The sequence below is a fragment of the Ambystoma mexicanum genome, chromosome 2q, assembly GCF_040938575.1.
Source record: "Ambystoma mexicanum isolate Mex_15411 chromosome 2q, UKY_AmexF1_1, whole genome shotgun sequence".
Lineage (NCBI taxonomy): Eukaryota > Metazoa > Chordata > Amphibia > Caudata > Ambystomatidae > Ambystoma > Ambystoma mexicanum.
Window position 1 is genome coordinate 306,469,507 of NC_090924.1, and position 17,823 is coordinate 306,487,329.

The 17,823-nt window shown below is 45.0% G+C and overlaps 1 protein-coding gene across 4 annotated transcripts in view; it reads left to right on the forward strand.

Moving 5' to 3' along the window:
• Nucleotides 1-17,823, forward strand: part of LOC138569359 (uncharacterized) — a 1,262,132-nt gene that overhangs the window by 384,266 nt on the left and 860,043 nt on the right. For all 4 annotated transcript variants that reach the window (XM_069647272.1, XM_069647275.1, XM_069647274.1 and 1 more), the window contains 3 exons: nucleotides 2,917-2,944; nucleotides 3,767-3,833; nucleotides 11,779-11,937. In XM_069647272.1, coding sequence (XP_069503373.1) covers nucleotides 2,917-2,944; nucleotides 3,767-3,833; nucleotides 11,779-11,937 — 254 coding nt within the window. The remainder of the gene's footprint in view (nucleotides 1-2,916; nucleotides 2,945-3,766; nucleotides 3,834-11,778; nucleotides 11,938-17,823) is intronic.

Sequence of the window (17,823 nt, forward strand, 5' to 3'; positions counted from 1 at the left end):
GCCATAAGTCAAGTCAAGCCTAGTGAAATAAGGTTTATTTCACTGCAGGGAAAACAATGGCCGATATAGGTCAAGTCAAGCCTGGTCAAATAAGGTTTCTTTCACCACACGGAAAACAATGGCTGACATAAGTCAATTCAAGCCTAGTCAAATAAGGTTTATTTCACCGCACGGAAAACAATGGCCGACATAAGTCAAGTCAAGCCTAGTCAAATAAGGTTTATTTCACTGCAGGGAAAACAATGGCCGACATAAGTCCAGTCAAGCCTAGTCAAAGAAGGTTTATTTCAAGAGCACAAGTTGTCATACAATCAATCATGAAGTCTGAATACAATAGCAGAGAGAACTGGGCGACCATTCCGTTCTTCCTTAGAACACATCTTGCTCAGAGTAGTGGAAGGTACAGACAATGAGGGATGCACTTTCCAGTCATTACCTTGATGACATCAACCAACAGCTAATACATTAATCGTTTTTAGTAGAGGTGTGTGGGTGGGGGGTCCCTAGCTCAGTGTGGCTATTCTTATTGAGTGACCAAATCCAATTCTTCTTTAATATGTTGTGCACCTTTTTGACTAATCTTTGAGATCCCTTTAATAAGCCTCGCTAATGCAAAAGTTGTCAATTTATCTCAAGTGTTTAGCAAATAAAAGAGATACCCCACATTGTCAGATGCGTGGGGTTCAATCTTCTGGGGCAAAGGGCAAAGTGGCCGCAGAGGAACCCATAGACGTGGCATCACAGGGGCAAACGCACCCACTTCTCGTTACAATGGGAAGAGGAGGACACACCAAGGGTCCTTTCAAGAGAGCGCCATACGCGGCGGTTCCTTTATCAGTCCACGCTAGGGGGCAAATGTGTGCCACGGCTCAATTAGCTCCCTAAAAGAGCAATCATTTGGCCAACATCTTTTCTTTGTCTACTCGTTCCCCAATTTTTGCTAAGGAAGCAGGGTTTTAAATACCAGTCACTCGACGCGTCTTTAAGTAAGTCTGCTTTTACGTCGTTTAACATGCAATACCTATGACCAGTTACATGTGCACGAGGTCCCACAAGATATCGAGAGTGAGGGGTGCATCACGGTTGGCTCGGAAGCGTTACAAGCCAAACAGTCACTCGAATAGCAAACACCTCCGGGCCAGGCCTTCAGACTCTGTGGAATCAGCAAAGCTCTTCCTGTCCCTCAAAGAGCCAGCAGGGTTTGCTTCATCCACGTAGTACTGTTTCCCTGGTCATGCACACACGTTTATTGCAAAAGCAAGACATGTCTACGATCGCTTGTGTAATGACACAGGCAAACATAGGAACTGTTTTCTTTTGCAATTAATGTGTGTACAGCTGTGTGTTCAACCGTATGCGCACAGATTGCCCAGGGATGTCATTTCACCAAAATGCCAGGGGTAGCGGAAGTGACATCGCATGACCCTTGACCTCTGATATCACAGGAAATTATGTCATTTGACCCCACCCTGAACTGTCATCCTGGGAAGCGATGGAACAAGACCTTTCAGCCCTTGACGAAACAGGAAGTGGCATCACATAGCATTGTTTCTAACTACACTGCGAAAAATATGGTTACTATATCACTGTAAAGTGATATACATTTCATACAAGAATGGATAACCATAAGTATCGTTAATATCAGTGTGTAAAGGCCCATATTACCAAATTACTGTGAATGCAAACAGACTTTCAAGGCCAGATAATAATGATGTGTTATTATATAGCATGTACGCTTAATCGCTTCATATAGAACAAATATACATAAAGTATCACCCAACCTGTATTGGTACTCATTTAAAAACCTCAGCAGGATGAAAGGCTGAGTTGACCTTGCCGGGAGCCGAATCTGCAACCTGCAGATCACGCACACATTGCAGGAGCCTGCGCTCAAGCCACTGAGCTATCTTACCAGCTATAGCTATCAGGAAACCAGCCACTTCAGAAACAAGGAGCCATATGCTGCTGGCCACAGCCCAGGAGTCTGAAATTCGCCCCCAAATAAGTTTCTTTTGTTTTTTAGGTGTAGCAATGGAGACCACAAGAGCAAGTGCGACCCCTGGCAACCCCTAAATGACGTCCCTGAGTTTGTCTTTCTCTGAATATTAGTCTAAGGAATTTTATGTAAGCGCCTGATTGAGCTACTTGCCTTTTGTTCTGACACCTGTGCATGGTGTTTGATTTAGACGCATTTTCAGACGGTATCATATAGTTGAACCCGAATTACAGTTCCAGGGTCAAAGGGTTCCAGGCCATCAACATGGCCGGCTTGACTTTTTTTTGTCGCTGACTCTACACCTAGGCTGAAAAGCAGTGGTTCAAGAACAGAGCCCAGGCGCACACCGCTGGGTGAAGGAAATATCGGGGGAATGTTGCCAGTGGGTGATAGCTGAAGCCAGCACAATTATTAGCGTGCCGATTCACTTCCAAGGCCAGCTTATAAAAATCGGCACTATCGAAACCTGCTGGTAAATCCCTGCTGGTGAATCGATTTTCTTCCACTCTAAATATACTCCTATGACCCATCCCCTTCCCTCGATAGATTTGGGATGTCGCCTCGGGGTGACCACAGACTGGGTCACTCCATTGCACATCACCATATCAAAAAACACTGAGGCCCCCATTCACACCCCCGCTTCTTGCACTCCATGCCACTCCTATTCTCTGTCTTGATGGGGATTGGAAGACTTCTTGCGTATCACACTATTTGCCCCGCTAAATTAATTTTTAACATGTTTTTCCCTCTCCGCTTGCCATTTGCTGTCTGCAAGAGAAGTGGAACTCAGCTATAGCTAATCGATTAATCGATTGGTAATTTGAAACAAAATGTACCTTTCTGCCTTGTATCTGTCAGATAATCTTAACAGATTGGGTGTAATAATTTCTAATTGCTCTCTTTTCTGTATCCTTAATCAGAGGTGGACATCTGCCACGGCGTGAACAGGTAATTTGCAAAAGTATTTGGGGGATCTGTAGGGTTGTGCTCCCCGCATTTAGGATGGCGACACGAAGACAGTCATGTCTTCAATGGTTTATGTTGGGCGACTTAGGGAACACAAGCCCAGGCAGTCTAGCAGCTGAACATAGAGCACAGTCAGAGAGCAAGGGTTCAGGATGACATCAGGATAATTGCTACAAAGTCCATTTAAAAGCAGGGGGCTTTTGTTTTGTTTATTATTCGTTCATTACTCGTGGTCGATCATGTTGATATGGATTTTTAACTTAAAAGTAGCCTTTTATTTCTTCTTTTCCCTTTGGCATCCTGTTTCTCCCTCTCAATTCCAGTTGTTTCTCTTGGAATGTACGCAATATGGGTGGCCCAGTATCCCGATTGGTTGGTCCCAATGTTTCCAATCAATTTTGGAGAAAACAGTATCTTAACCTTGTTGAAGACTATTGTTTTAATACAGTGTAATTCTTGCCCTCATGAAACATTATCCACTGTACTCCTTGCTTTACCTGCAGTTTTCCGCATAGGGTGCCCCCCACTCTCTGTTTTTCTTATTTTGTAAGCAAATAATATCTGAGTCACTCTCATTCGATTGCTCTATTGCCATTAAAATCCTTCATTAAAATGCATTGCAATTTGTCAATTCGATGCCCATTATTCGCCCATTATTCATACATAGAGGTTCAGTTCACAGGTTGGCATTTGCCAAATCAAGCAAAGTGTATCTTGGCAAATTGTGGTTTGCTTTGAGTATCTTCCTTTTTGACATGATTAACCAACTCCTTTCTCTTCTCCTGCATCTCTCCCTAATCACAGCGATGGTGTTATACAAAGTTTGCCGAACATTGTGGCTACGAATATCGGCCCGTATGCCTGTGCATTGGTAAGTTTAACCCTGATGCAACATTTTAAGGAATAAGATAGTTAATAGGCATCTCTTGTGTTCCAATACATTGAAAGCTTGACATTCCAATAGTCTAAAGTGTGGCTTTTCTCCCAAAAAGTATTTTTCAGCAGATATATCAGAAGTTAAAGGGTTTCATCAATGTGTACCCCTCTGTTTACTCCCCAAAGAATGTACGATTCTGTGAGTGCACTATACCTTCTTCTGGACCAACAAAGATTATATAGTGATTTACCAATACCTTGTAGAGTCAAAGCGATCCCTATGTCAGTAATACACAGATACATACAACATGGTGGCAGAAGAAGGCGACCCTGGGTCCCCTTAAGTATTCCCATTTTGGCCATTAGTAACTGTAGTCCATCCTTTAGCCACAATCTGAAATCCCATTTTGAGTAGGCCCCTGCCACTGCAGTACGCAGCAAATATGAAGGTGAGGAAAGATCATTTAGAAGGTGATCAACTCTGGGTATGCAGCTGCGTAGGCCTGTCCCTGACCACACCAGGTTTCATAATATTGCCACCAGTTGATCTCCAAGTCCAGCATCTCTATCTTGGTAGAAACTTCAGACTCTGCAAGAGAGTCTAGGCCGGCAGCACTGATAAGTGCACCCCTCTTCACTGACATGAATGTTTTGTTTTAGAAGAAAGATCTATTTTTCAGCAAGTGAGATCCTTCAGGGTTACATGAACGGTGTGGCAGTTGCCATCACCTTGCTTGGACCGATCATAAGAAGGGTCCTTTGCAGCATCAACGGGCATTCGTTGGTGAAAAGAAATGTCCTTTGCCTACAGCTAATCTTATTTTTCTAATGGTTACCTTCCAGCCACAGACACCTTTTTGGTGCTTTACAGCTCTGAGGCTGGATCCTTCACGGCTTCTTGAATCCCTTTTGTGTGGGAATTGATGTCATCAGTATATAAACCTGGAACCACCGATTCTATCTTCCTCAGTTCCTGTTTTTCTGCGGACACGCGCAGGGACTTTTTCGCACCTGGTGTCTTGGTAGGGAACATGACACCGGAGGAATGTGGGTCATGCCGTTCTATGCACCCAAAGGCAATCAGGCAGTAGGCTGCAAAGCTGCTTTCAGCAGCTCGTAAAATAGTTTCCCAGAGAAGTCGGCTTTAAAGGGCTCACTCTCTCTATGTCAACACAAAACGCCAATTCGGGAGCACTCTTCCCTACCAGAAGACTGAGTCAAGGAAAAAAAGAAAAAGAAACAGCATCATCATTCTAAAGGTGAGTCCACTTCTTCCAGGACCCCACATTCCTTCATCCACAAAGTGAAGGCGATGATCAAATTTGAAAGACACTGCACCGCAACTTATTCCAACTGAGCCTAGACCTTCCTCTCCCACGTCCTCTTGTACCCCAAAAGAATGATAGCAAGATAGATTAGTGAAGCAAAAGATCTCTGAACAGGCCCTCTCCTTGGTTACTTCTCTAGAAATCCAAGCTGCTCCCTTCAATGATGTACTCGAGCTATAGGAAGCACAACATCTTCATGGGGTTGGTTCCTGGTACAGGGAGCCAGCACCATCTGTGCCTTTAGTGGCAGCGCCGCAGCATACAGTTCCATCCTCCTTGGGGTCTATGCCATCTGCGCATTTAAAGTTGACGCTGCACTGGTGCCTTTGGTGCTCGTGCTGTCAGCTCTGCCGATCTTCAAGGAGGAGGTCTACTACAAGTGCCTTGACAATCCTACTTTTTGGGAAATTCAAAGACAACTTTGGAGGGTTAGGCGGCTGAAGATGAGGAGGACCTTTCTTATGTTTTCCAGACAGGTGCAACTATCAAAGGGTGCGCACTCCCTGAAGATTTTGTGACAGAGGGCCTATAGAATCAGGCACTACTGCAAATCACTCATGACCTTCACGAGGCGAATTGTCTAGATATTGCTCCATACTCAGAGACAGGGACTTTATCTGTGTCAGCTAGAGCAGTAATCCCCAGGATTGTAAACACCCTACTCCTCGGTACTTCAAAAGAAGAGGTGACATCTTACAATTTCAGAGGTGCTGTCTAGCCTAAGGGGAATAAGCTTCCCTTTCTACCCTTCATGCAGGCCCTGACAGAAAGGTTCAAGACAACAAGGTGCATGCCAGCATCTGTGCCATCTGTGCGTAAGGATCTGGTACAGATGCACATTGCAGGCCCTTTAGACCCCTAATTCGTACTGCTCATCCTACACCAGAGAGCCTGGTATTTGAAGCAGGTGGCTCATTCAAGGCCTACAGCTTTCCCAACAACCACGCCAAAAGCCAAAAAAAGAATCTAAGAGGCTAGATGCATTGGGGGGAGGGAGGTTGTTAACTGCAAGTAATCTGGTCTTGCGGACGCTGAACGTGTCCTGCACAGTAGCACAGTGCCCTCATGATCACTGGGAGACAGCAGAAGTGGCAGGCCAGCATTTGCCGCCGACCTCCAAAGTTCATTTAATCATATGGTATAAGATGGGAAAGAGACTGTCAAGATCATCCTCCAAAGAGATGTCAGCACACCTGACTGTGTTGGCTGATTCATGGCCGGGGGGGCGGCATACTTGGAAGGCAGTACTGGATGCAAATGGCCAGCTTCGTGCAGGATGCCCAGGGAAAGCATTTGGACATGCCTTTTGAAGGTCTCGATTTTTTGCCACTGAAGCAGATGAATCCCTTGAAAAATGTAAAACCTCTAGGCAGACACCACAATCTGAGGGGCTACCAGCTCCTTCTGTTTTGTTTGCATCCAGCAAAAGCGTTACCAACCATACTCTTGTCTGCCAAACATGTGCAGTTCAAATCATCCTCAGAAAGGACAGCAAGACCAACAAAGTAGGACATGCTGAATCTCCATCGGCAGAGGCTCAGGAAAGCCCAAGGCTTCCTCTATCTTTACCTCTTTTGCCACAGTGAAAAAACTGCTTCAATGCTTTCCTCGCCTTTAGAGCATGAGTTCCCTTGTGGGGTGCAGGATCTGACTCTTTGCAGACACTTGTAGCAAATATTATCAGACCATTGGGTCCTTCAGGTCATAGCTTATTGCTTGTTATTTCTTCAAAACCAACGCCACCTCCACACCCACCAACATGCCTTTGCCTCCTCCATAACTGCATCTCCTTAAGCGATTGCTCTGCTTCTGCTCAGGGGAGTCACTAAGTTTGTTTCATTGATGGAGATTAGGGACGATTGCTATACTTGTTAGTTTCTGGATCTCAAGAAAGAAGGGGACTTGAGACCCATCCTTGACCTGAGGCTTCTCAAAAAACTCCTCCCAAAGAGCAGATAGAAGATGAGAACCTTAATGCAGATTTTTAACCAGGCTTTGGAGCTTCAAGGTAGACTCATGTCTTCATATCCTCAGGACACTACTTGTATGTCCCTATCCAACCTAAACATCTGAATTACCTTTGTTTTGTAGTGTGAAGTACTCATAGGTTTGCACTGCTCCTACTGGGTCTTACTTGAGCCCCAAGAGTATTAACAAAGGCCATGCAGCTGGTTACGACTCATATTCACAGGAGGCGAGTGTACGTCTTTCTCTACCTCAATAAATGGCTCCATTGAGCCAAGTCAGAGGAGTCGGTTCTAGATGACCTTCGGACAATACGCAACCTGCTAAATGATGTAGGTTTCTCCATCAAACTGCAGAAGTCCTTTCAGACCGCCAAATACCTGAGGTTTATAGGGCAGCCCTGAATAAGGATGGAGGCCTGGCTTTCCCTTTCACAGAGAGAGTGACATGAATTCATACTGTGGTAGCTCTCTTGCACTTGAGCATGGGACCTCCTGCTAGGGTTTTCTTGAGGATGCTAGAGCTCATGGCATTTGACATCTTCGTAGTCCTGCTGGAATCGGGGCTGCAGATGTGATTGCTACAGTGGTCCCAGTTCACCATTACCTTATCCTTTCCCCCATCACCCTCCCCACCCCACACACACACACACACACACACACAGCTCTGATGTACTTCATATTAGTCACAGACACATTTCTAATGAGATCGGGAGCCCATCTACATGATCTTTCAGTGTGCAATCTGTGTGAAACTTGCAGGATCTCAGGGCAATTCATCTAGCTTTGCAGTCGTGCATACCATCAATTAGAGCTCGACTGTCTAGGTCCTCATGACCAACACCTCCACCTGCACTACATCAACAAGTGGGATTGCTTTAGCTATAGAGGCAGTAGTGGTGTGGTTTCGGGTGATCGGAAACAAGATGGGAGTGGCAGCATCACACCCCGCTGGCAGTCTGAACACTCAGGTTGGCCCCCTGAGACATCCCTCACAAGTGTACCATGAGTGGAAGTTGAATTTGTAGATTGTCTATACGTGTGAGAGCTTTGCTCCAGGAGGTTACCCTAGACGGGACACTCTGGGGATGCAGTGGAGAGTACCAGCGAGTGTGACCTGGTTTTTGTATTCTCTGGTTTTTGTGTTCCTGCTGATTCCTTTGGTACTGAGGAAGTTGAAGCAGAGCGCAACAACAATAATCTTGATTGCCACTGAGGGCAGAATGGACCTGGCACCCAGTCATGGCGGACACGCTGCTTTGCACTCATTGGAAGATTCCTTGCAGGGAAGATCCTCCAACGCAGGCTTGAGGCATAGTGCTTCATCCCAATGCCAGGACACTGAACCTTAATTCCTGGCAATTGAGAGGTTGAGCTACAAGGACCTGGGTCTCTATGAGGAGGTTCCTTGTGTGAATGTCTCTGTGAGGCGCCAACCCACCAAATCTATCTATGTGTGTTGCTGGTACAAGTTCACAATTTGGCGCCATGATAGGGGTATTGACCTTTTGTTCAGCCCAATTGGCCCGGTCTTTGGGTTTCTTCTATCATTGGCCAAGACAGGTATGAACATTGGTACAAAAAAGTCTATTTAGCAGCTTATTCGGTTTTCAAGAGAACACTGAAGCAAGGGGATTTTATTTCAATACATGCAATCTTGCAGTTCTTAGAATGATTAACAAAGGCATTCCCACCCAAACCCTGTGTTTCCTTCCTCAGACTCTAATTTGTTAATGATATCTCTTATGGTGGCTCCAATTGAGCCTTTACAATCCAGCCCCTTCAGGATGCTCTTGTTCAAGGTGGCATTTAATGCAGCTTTTACTTTGGCCAAAGGAGTATTAGCGTTACATGGGGCTTCAGTTCCTCCACTGTGTATTCAATGGTCCAAGGAAAATGTCATGCTCCGGAATAAGCTTTGTTTCTCCCTCGGGTGGTTTCTGATTTTCACACATTGCAGAAAATCAATTTTCCTGTGTTCTCTCCTTATCCTTCGAAAACGGAAAAAGAGGTTTTCAAGAATGGAACCTAAACAGGCTCTAAAATTCTACAGATTCAGGACTGACAAGTATAAAACTGACAACAAATTATTTGTCAGCTTCACCAGCCCGAAGGATGGTAAAACAATTATAAATTGAAAATGAGGTACCTGGACGTTTAGGTCAGCAGAGACTTTCTTTAATAGGCGAAGGACATTTGTAGATTGAAGTAGGCAGCAAAGAGTCCAGTGGACAAAGGGAGCTTAAAGAGGTCAGATAGTTAAGGGAAGGTTATTGAGACTAAGCCTTTGACCATTTGGCGAGTAAGCCTGTTTATAGGATCATCTGATGGGTTGGGTGTGCATAAGATGGAAACTAATGTGAAAGGAGAGTTAGGAGAGAAATAGTTGATAGTAGGGGAGATGTTGGTTGGGATAGAGAGGAGGGCTGTAAAAGTCATTAAGAGAAAGGGAGGAGGCAACGGCTATTGGCTTGGGAGGTGTGAGTAAAGCTCGGAGGGTAGATGAAAGTTTGCAGGGTTGATTACAAAGGGAGGAGTTTAAGTTTGGGAAATAGGAGGATTAGGCCGAGTCCAGTGCACAGGTGAGGGCAGCAAAAGACTTTTTGGAGCCTAGGAGTGGGGTGTCTGTGATTTGGTCATAGTTCATGATTGTTTTGAGGGTTTGAATAGCAGAGGTGATCCAGGGCTCAGGGTTTGGAAGGAAAGCTGTAAATGTGCACGTAGGATAGTCTTTTTCAAAAGGAGTCATAAGTTCATAGTTAAAGCCAGAAAAAGCAAATATAGTCAAATGAAGACAATGAAGAAAGGGTGCAACCAGAGAAAGCGAAAGGGTAGGTGAGTAAGTGGAAAAGGAAGGGGGATTAACTGAGATGAAGCACTTATAAGTTCTGAGTTGGGCTAAAATTAGGATATAAGTACCAAAGATGCATTTGCCAGGCCCAAAACAGAAATGTTCCTTGGCCCTGTGAGGTAACCAACGCTCTGCTGTGAAAGCGTAGTCAATGGTTGGAAGGATCCCTATATGTGGAAGCAGGCAAAGTGTGAGTTTGGCAAATTCCAGGCTTGAGAAGGGGTTCTAGACCTAGGCCCTCTCTGGCCCCAACAGGCCCAAACAGGGAGTTAGCCTTTGCTGCTTTTGGCTTGTAGCTGTAAGTGCTTTGGCTGGACACCAACTCAATGAATGCGGCAGTACATCACATGACCCTCTGATAGTGCTCCAGATCACTTCCAGACTTCCAGCCGGGATGCAGGCAGGGCCTGGGTATTGTTGGGCCACAGAGCTTCGTTTTGCAGGCAGGGCACTCACATGTATACAGGTTTCTCTGGAAGAGCAGGATGTGGACTCAGGAAGTATTTGAACACTTTCTGCAAGCACTATTGATGAGAGATTGATGAATAAGCATTGTATTCAAGTGAAGAGTACATCTGGCAACTCTCTGTCATAGGTAAACATACTTGACACACTAACTCAAGGCCATACAAGTTTTTGAAAGATCTGATGCTGGAGAAGGAAAGGTTTTTTAAGTGTAACTACAGTTCTGCGGCAGTGGTATCTTTTATATATTCACATGTGACCCATACTATCTCCCCATTGAAGCAAGGGTCAACATGTGCTCACTTATTTATAAATATCCTAAAATGGTCACTAGGGGATGGGCTTATGCCAAAACAAATCACTGCATGCTGTAAAGGGAGCTTATTGTTTTTCCACTTTATGTAAAGCCGTGACAAAACGGATTATGGTGTGTACATGTGTGTAAATGCTGCCTGTAAAAGATGTTCAAGGGCTAGATGAGGTGTTTAATAATGTTCATATTTAGTACTGCAATGCACTGATTATGTTAATGGATTTTCTGAATAAAATTCTTCCTTCTTCTTCGTAGATGTTACACCTTTTTTATTGTTTTGCCCACTTTAAGTAAAACCAAGAGGCACTGGTGAATCCCATTGTTCAACAATCTAGATATTCCAATGGGAAAGGACGCTCCATTGTTGAGTAGATAGACTTTGATACTGACTGTATTACTCTGGTTTTTCATGCAATACTAATGAGTGATTGTTAATTGTGTATTCTTGCATTGTTGTATTACTGTTTTTGTGATAACAATGTTTATATAAAGAAAGAAGAATACAATGAAAATCAAATAATTAAAAAATAAACATGGTATGAAAAAATTATATTTTCTAAATCAAATTTTTTAAAGGTATTGTATTCATCCATTTATAAACAATTTAAATGCAAAGAGAGTCAGTACATGTCTAGCAGCATTTGTACTTTTTGTATTGTATTACTCTGTATGGCATTGCTTAGTTGTGAATGAAAATAAGAAATGACTTTAACTTCCTGCAGAAATTTGCAATGCTGGTATTGAATGATGTTTTCATCTCGATGTGTGGGTTCTATAGTAGAGATTTGGAATTTGGATAATTTTATTTTCTTTGTTTTTATCGATGGTTATATCTGTATTTTTACTGTATTATATATTTGTTTGATGGATGGAAATCCACACCCAATACATTTCCATAGAGATCATCTTGGCAGTGCCTGGTGAAGGATCCTGTTTTGGCCCAGTGTTAACTCAGAGGCATTCATGCATTTGTTCCCCACAAGCATCAAATGTTTCAACTTGTGTCTCCCTCTCTCCAGGCAAGCGATCTAGCTGCAGTGACTAGTGACAAAATCCTTGTACTGCTCAACAACATGATGAACGGTACACTCAACTTCAACACCACGCAGCTGATCCTGCTTTTCAGAAATCTCAATGGAATGCAACTAGGGGCTGCACTGGACACCTTTAATGCCCAGGTAAGGAGGCGCCCAAGGCTAGAGTGCAACTCTGCAAGGTGGCAAATGGCCTGCCCAGCTGCACCTTTAATTGGCAACCAATCCACAGAATGACCGCTAGAAAATACTCATACAAAACTACACATAGAGGGGTGTATCTGTGTGTTGTGTTTTTGAAAAGGTAAAAAAAGAAAAGAATAAGTCTTTGTCTTCAAATGCATTTTCTACCCTGTGATTAGAGTGTACACAGGAGAGCCTCTAGTAACATTTGATATTTGTCTAGTGCCCCTTCGTGGTAGCTTATCAGAGCTCCGGAGCCCAGGTAAACTGACCCAGACAGCAAAGTGTCAGGTACATACTTGTTAGGAGTGAAGTAAGTTGAAGCAGAAGTTGAGCGCTTGGAGAGCGTTTCATGTAGTTGGTCAAGATGGCAGCCTAACTTTAAACCTCAGAGACCGCACCCAGGAAAAAACCTGCTTCATCTGCTAGCAGATGACAAGCAGGCACTTCCACACACTTCGTTGTGTACAGACTGCCTGAAATGCCACCATTACGTGGAAAATGAAAGAGGCACCTGGCCACTTCCCTGTTCAGGCCCTTCTCCGGTTAGACCAGAACTTTGCTTCCTCACAGTGTGTACCGTGACTGGTATGTGTTGTACTCCCCCGCTCCCTGCATCGGGTGCAGCACTTGAGGCCGCAGTGGACCATAGGTGTGTCAGATCCGCTGATGGTGGCACAGCTCTTGGAGAGCTGCATGAACAATGAGTCTATCCTGATGACTGGGTGTGAGGGTGGCCTACAGTATGTTAGAAGAGAGCGTTCTCACAGGCTGTGCCTACAATCACTGTGTGGCACACTGAAGATATGAAAAGGGGCATGCATGAGGGCCCCGCAGGGCGGTTTGATAAAGGGACTGTTTGTGATGGTCATCTTCCACTGGGCATGCAAAAGGACATATCACTGGAAAACTCAAAACTCGGTGCTACATTTAGTCTTTGTCAATCCAGTAGGACCAGAGGGTCATGAGGTCTTTGGGTAAAAAAACACACAGCATAACATGTATTCATATTTACCTTCAGTGGTCTGTGAGTCACACCATTTGCATATCTCTCGAGTTTGGAGAGGCTTAGGGTTTTTTTGCTAAAGGAGCTGCATCGTCTGCATAGCATAACATGGGCAACGTCCTGCCTTCACATTGTGGTACATCAGCACAAAGTAGTTCTAGGAAAGAAGGTACATTTTTAATGTAGAGGTTAAAAAGGAGTGGTGCGAGCACAACCCCCCTGCCAAACCCTCTTTCCACTTTGATACTTCTGCTCACCTCTCTTCTTTGACCATAATGAACACGGACAGTAAGGTCGGTATGCAAGGACTCTAAAACTCTCAGCAAAGGCCTCAGGACATCCATAACATTAAGGGTATTCCACAGGAGACCCCTCATCTACATAATCAAACGCTGAACTAGGATCCATAAAAACCACATAGACAGGGGTCCCCAGTAGGAAAACATATTTGGACAGGAGCAGATAAAGATTGGCAAATTAATCATCCTCATCCCAGGCCTAGAGGCCAGCTGAGTGTCGGAAAGGACATTATTCTCAGAGACCCAATCCTCAAGCCTTTTCAATAAAAGACCAGCGAACATCTTTGATGTTCCGTCCAGCAATGTGCAAGGTACAATGTATACATAGGTACAAGGGTCCCAATCTTTCAGCTTGAAGGGATACAATGTGAGGCCAAAAAGGCATTACAAATCTGCATGAAAAAAGGGGACCATAGCTTAATGCAGGAACGAAAGAGATTGTTTGGGACACCATCAGCCACTGGAGCCTTGCATGGTTTCTGTCCATCTATAACTATATAGTACATTCACCAGTACATGTAAATACAAGGATAGTGTGCCACAATGATGAACATCCATCAGAATCAAGAGAGGAGTTTCAGTTCCTCCCACCATTTCAGGGCAGAATGAGAAGGGGTACAGAAGATATCTACCGAAGATTAGGGAAGAACAGCACATGGGGTAGGTGAACAGCGGGAGGAGAATGAAAATACCAGCTCTCTATCTCCACCAGCCTATCCTCTGATAAGTCACGCAGTAATTATGAGGATGATGATGACAACGACATGGTTGGTGATCAAGACCAAGATCACGATCCATCGGAGTCCAGGCAGGAACATGCGTTTTGGCTCGCAAGCAGTGCTACCCAGCAGAAGGAGGAGGGGACCATTGGAGCTTGCACCCACCTGTGTACAGTCTCTTCCAGAAACAGCCTTCCTGTCACAGATCAGAAAGCACGTCACATCATGACATTGTGCCCACAACGCCATCCCTTTCAGTACCATCACACTCAGATAGATGCAGCCTGTTTGTAGTCAAAAGTGTGGCTGTACATCATGCAGAATAAACAGCTACTGAATCTGGCCATGTATACACTCTGCTGGAACGTAGTGTGCCGGAGGAAGGTGAGGACCAACTTGGGAACTACGTTTAAGCAGGCCCATATGGAGTGGCACCATGCACAGACTTTGGAAGGGCTCGAAAGATCTGAAGTACATCCCTCCCCATGCCATCAGACAAGCAGCACACCATCACCAGTCTGCACAATTACCCCTGTAAATGCTAAAGCTGTGCATGGCAGCCCCACCCTTGTACCTTTATGATACAGCTGTGTTCTTCCATGTTGTCCTGACAGTGGTTAAGCTTAGGCAATAATATCACAAGTCACATAACAGACAGCACCTGCTTGATGCTACCCCAGCTATAGTGTTGTAAAGAGACTTCTTGTCCTACTCGTTTGTGGAAAAGTCTAGATTCCAGCAGCTTACAGGAAAAGTCAATCACCACTAGGAAGTTCCCAGCTGCCATTATTTCTTGCTCAATGCAGTACCGGAATTATACGACAAGGTTATGGCTACAGTGGGCAGGAACCACAGGAGCCCTTTGCATGCAAGGATTTCAGGGCAGAAGCCACAGGGGATTGATGTCTGGTAGGAGGTGGATACACAGTGGGTAAGGCCTCGTAATTTGCAACTGGGCTTTGTGCCAGAAGATAATGGATCCACATGTCCTTGCTTCCTTACAATTTGGCAAGATAATGTACATCCCCTGATTTGCACGTGTCCTTCACCTGCTGGTCACACACTTTATCAGTAATTGTTAGACGATGAAAGAAATACATCTCAAGCTGCCCTCAGGAAATCAAGAGTCACATGCGAGTATTATCGTAGTCACTCAAGCTTCACTCCTCACAGGGATTCACTCTCCCAAAACGCACACCAGATGTCACATAAATAATGGAACGTGCCACTCGAGTGCTGTGTAAGCAGAACCTACCCAAAATCTAACTCTCCGATTCCCTGGAGACTCATTACTTCTCCCTTCCCTTCTTCCTACTCGACGACTCTTACTGCTCTCCATTTCAGTCACCTGCTTCTCTAAAATGCCCTAATCCTTTCTCCAGCAATGACATCCTGCCTCTCTGAAAGCTGCTTGGGACTGAAAGGGCACTCTGGCCACGTGTCTCCCTGTAAACCACGTGGATGTACTTTTGTCAAACTCTTTAAAATGTTTGTGCAATGTTCGAACTGGTCGAAACACCTGAAATGTGGATGATTAGAGATTTTAATGACAGCGTTCTCACAGGCCTATTTAGCAGCTTCTTATATTGTGTTAGCCTGCATCAGTGGACCAGACGAGTCACTGCCATTTCAGCAGGAGAAGCCCCAGAGTGCTTCAGAATGAACAGTGGACACGTATAACATGCATTGACAATGCCAATACGGTTGGCTTGAGTGTAGACATGGGCTAGGCATTTGTCAGGCACTGGCATAATGGCAATACTTGACCATAAAATGTGAACAGTTGGGAAAGGGTGTGAGTTTTGGGCATATGATAGCAGCACTTAGCAAATCCCTAATACCTATACACAAGCCACAACTGTTTTCTTCGCTGGCAGTATAATTGAACAGCACTTCATTGCAAGGAACAGATGTAAGGAAACACATACTGATAATAAGTCAAATAGGTGAAGGCACACATGGTTAACACATTTGTTATTAGAAGAGCAGTGCATTTACAGCTACATTTAAGCCTTTACCTCTCAAGAAACATCAATGAAATAATACTGGCAAGCCTTATACATACACAGTTTGAATTTACTGCTTAAAGAGGTTGCTCAAAGAGATCCAACGGGGAAATGTGCTTTGGGCAGGGAAGGGCAGGTAATGGGTGGGAATGGCCATAGGGATTACTATAATCATGGGTAGTCAATGTGTGACTAAAAACCAAACAATAAACCAAGCTGTGTGTCCCTCTCACATCCCCTCTCCCACCAATAGTTTTGGTTTATGTGTGGTACTTAAGTGCCACAGAATAGCCAAAACTAAAAATTAACTGTCTCTTCATTGCCAAAATTATGTATTGACATCTACCTGTATCGAACACAGTAGATTAGACGATGACAATGATTTGTCCATATATATAGAAAACGGTTCTTTTGTGGCATGCGTGGCTGGGAAATAAATAGCTGTGGCAGTGTCTGAAAAGTCCTGATACTTTGCGGACTTACACATTCCAATGTATTTTGAAATCCTTGCATTATCTCACGATTTAGAGCTGCCTACCAAACGTCACTACTAAACGTCACGAGTTCTCTCACAAGACACAGTTCTAAGCTACTCATACAGTGTGCAGCCACTCACTAAAGTTCTCTGGGGCTCCCACAGGAAACAGCGCGTACTAAGGCTTTGCAGCCCGCCCACAGGGTGCTGCTTCCAACTACATTTTGAAATCTATCCCACAGACTGTTTTCTCATTATAAAAAGGTTCTCCAGCTTTCCCACTGACCTCTGCCACTTTCACGGGACAGGGAGTCTCCCTGTGAGCCCCATCCCTCCCCAATGACTGCCTCATTCTTTCATCTCTGCACACAGTGACGACAGGCGGGAAGGACAGTGTGAATGTATGTGCCTCCTCAAGATGGCTGCCATCACTCCTGCTTAATCCAGTTCACAGACTGCCTGCAATGAAGGCAATCGGTCTCAGCATGCCTCATTACATAGTCCAGGGAGTCCTGTCCAAATGTATGGAATGCCAGTGGGGAACCTCCCCCAGCAGCTTGCTGGGACAGTGCTGATACAGTCATCTGCCGCAGGCCACAGTTACCAGTGCCACAATTACCAGTGCCACTGGCTTTAATGGGGCAGGCTTTATGGGTATGGGAATGTTGGTACAGCATGCCCAACGTCATCACTGTTTTGCATCATGACCCTGGGAAGTAGTAGGACGCACTTTCTTTTTTACCACCACTAGACAGGTTGCTTTTGGCAGACAAGCCATTAGCACTGGGCTCAGTTTATGTTGGAGACGTATTTGCCTGGTAAACCGTTTTGTGCCAATGGTGAACGTGGGTCCTGATGACTGTCATCCCCAGAGCACAGCCCTTGCCTTTTTGCTCCCAGTTCACCTTCTTTCCACAGTCATCTACAGTGCATAAGGCCTTCAAGTTCTCACCCACACACAGTACCATGTGGGGTGTGTGTTGGGTAGAGTTTGTCACTCCCTGTGCCTGACTTGCCCTCTCCACAATGGCAGGTAGAGGGAGAGGCTCCTCCACCACTGCCTACTCGTCCCATGCCACTACATCCTCATTCTACTCAGGTAGGTTCAGCCCCTGCTGAAGCACCTCTACTTGCTGGCTCTCACCCTGTGGCTTCTCCTGGCAGACCTTCCTCTTGTCTTTGGCACTCTTGGCCTGCTGTGTGTAGGCCTCTTCTTACTCAATGGCCCCAATCCAAATTGGCTGCCCCATATTCTTCCTCCTGGATGCTTCCTGTTGATGCCCCACCTCCTGCATGAGGGAGATGCCTTCCTGCTCCTCCACTGACCCTGACTCTGTGGTGG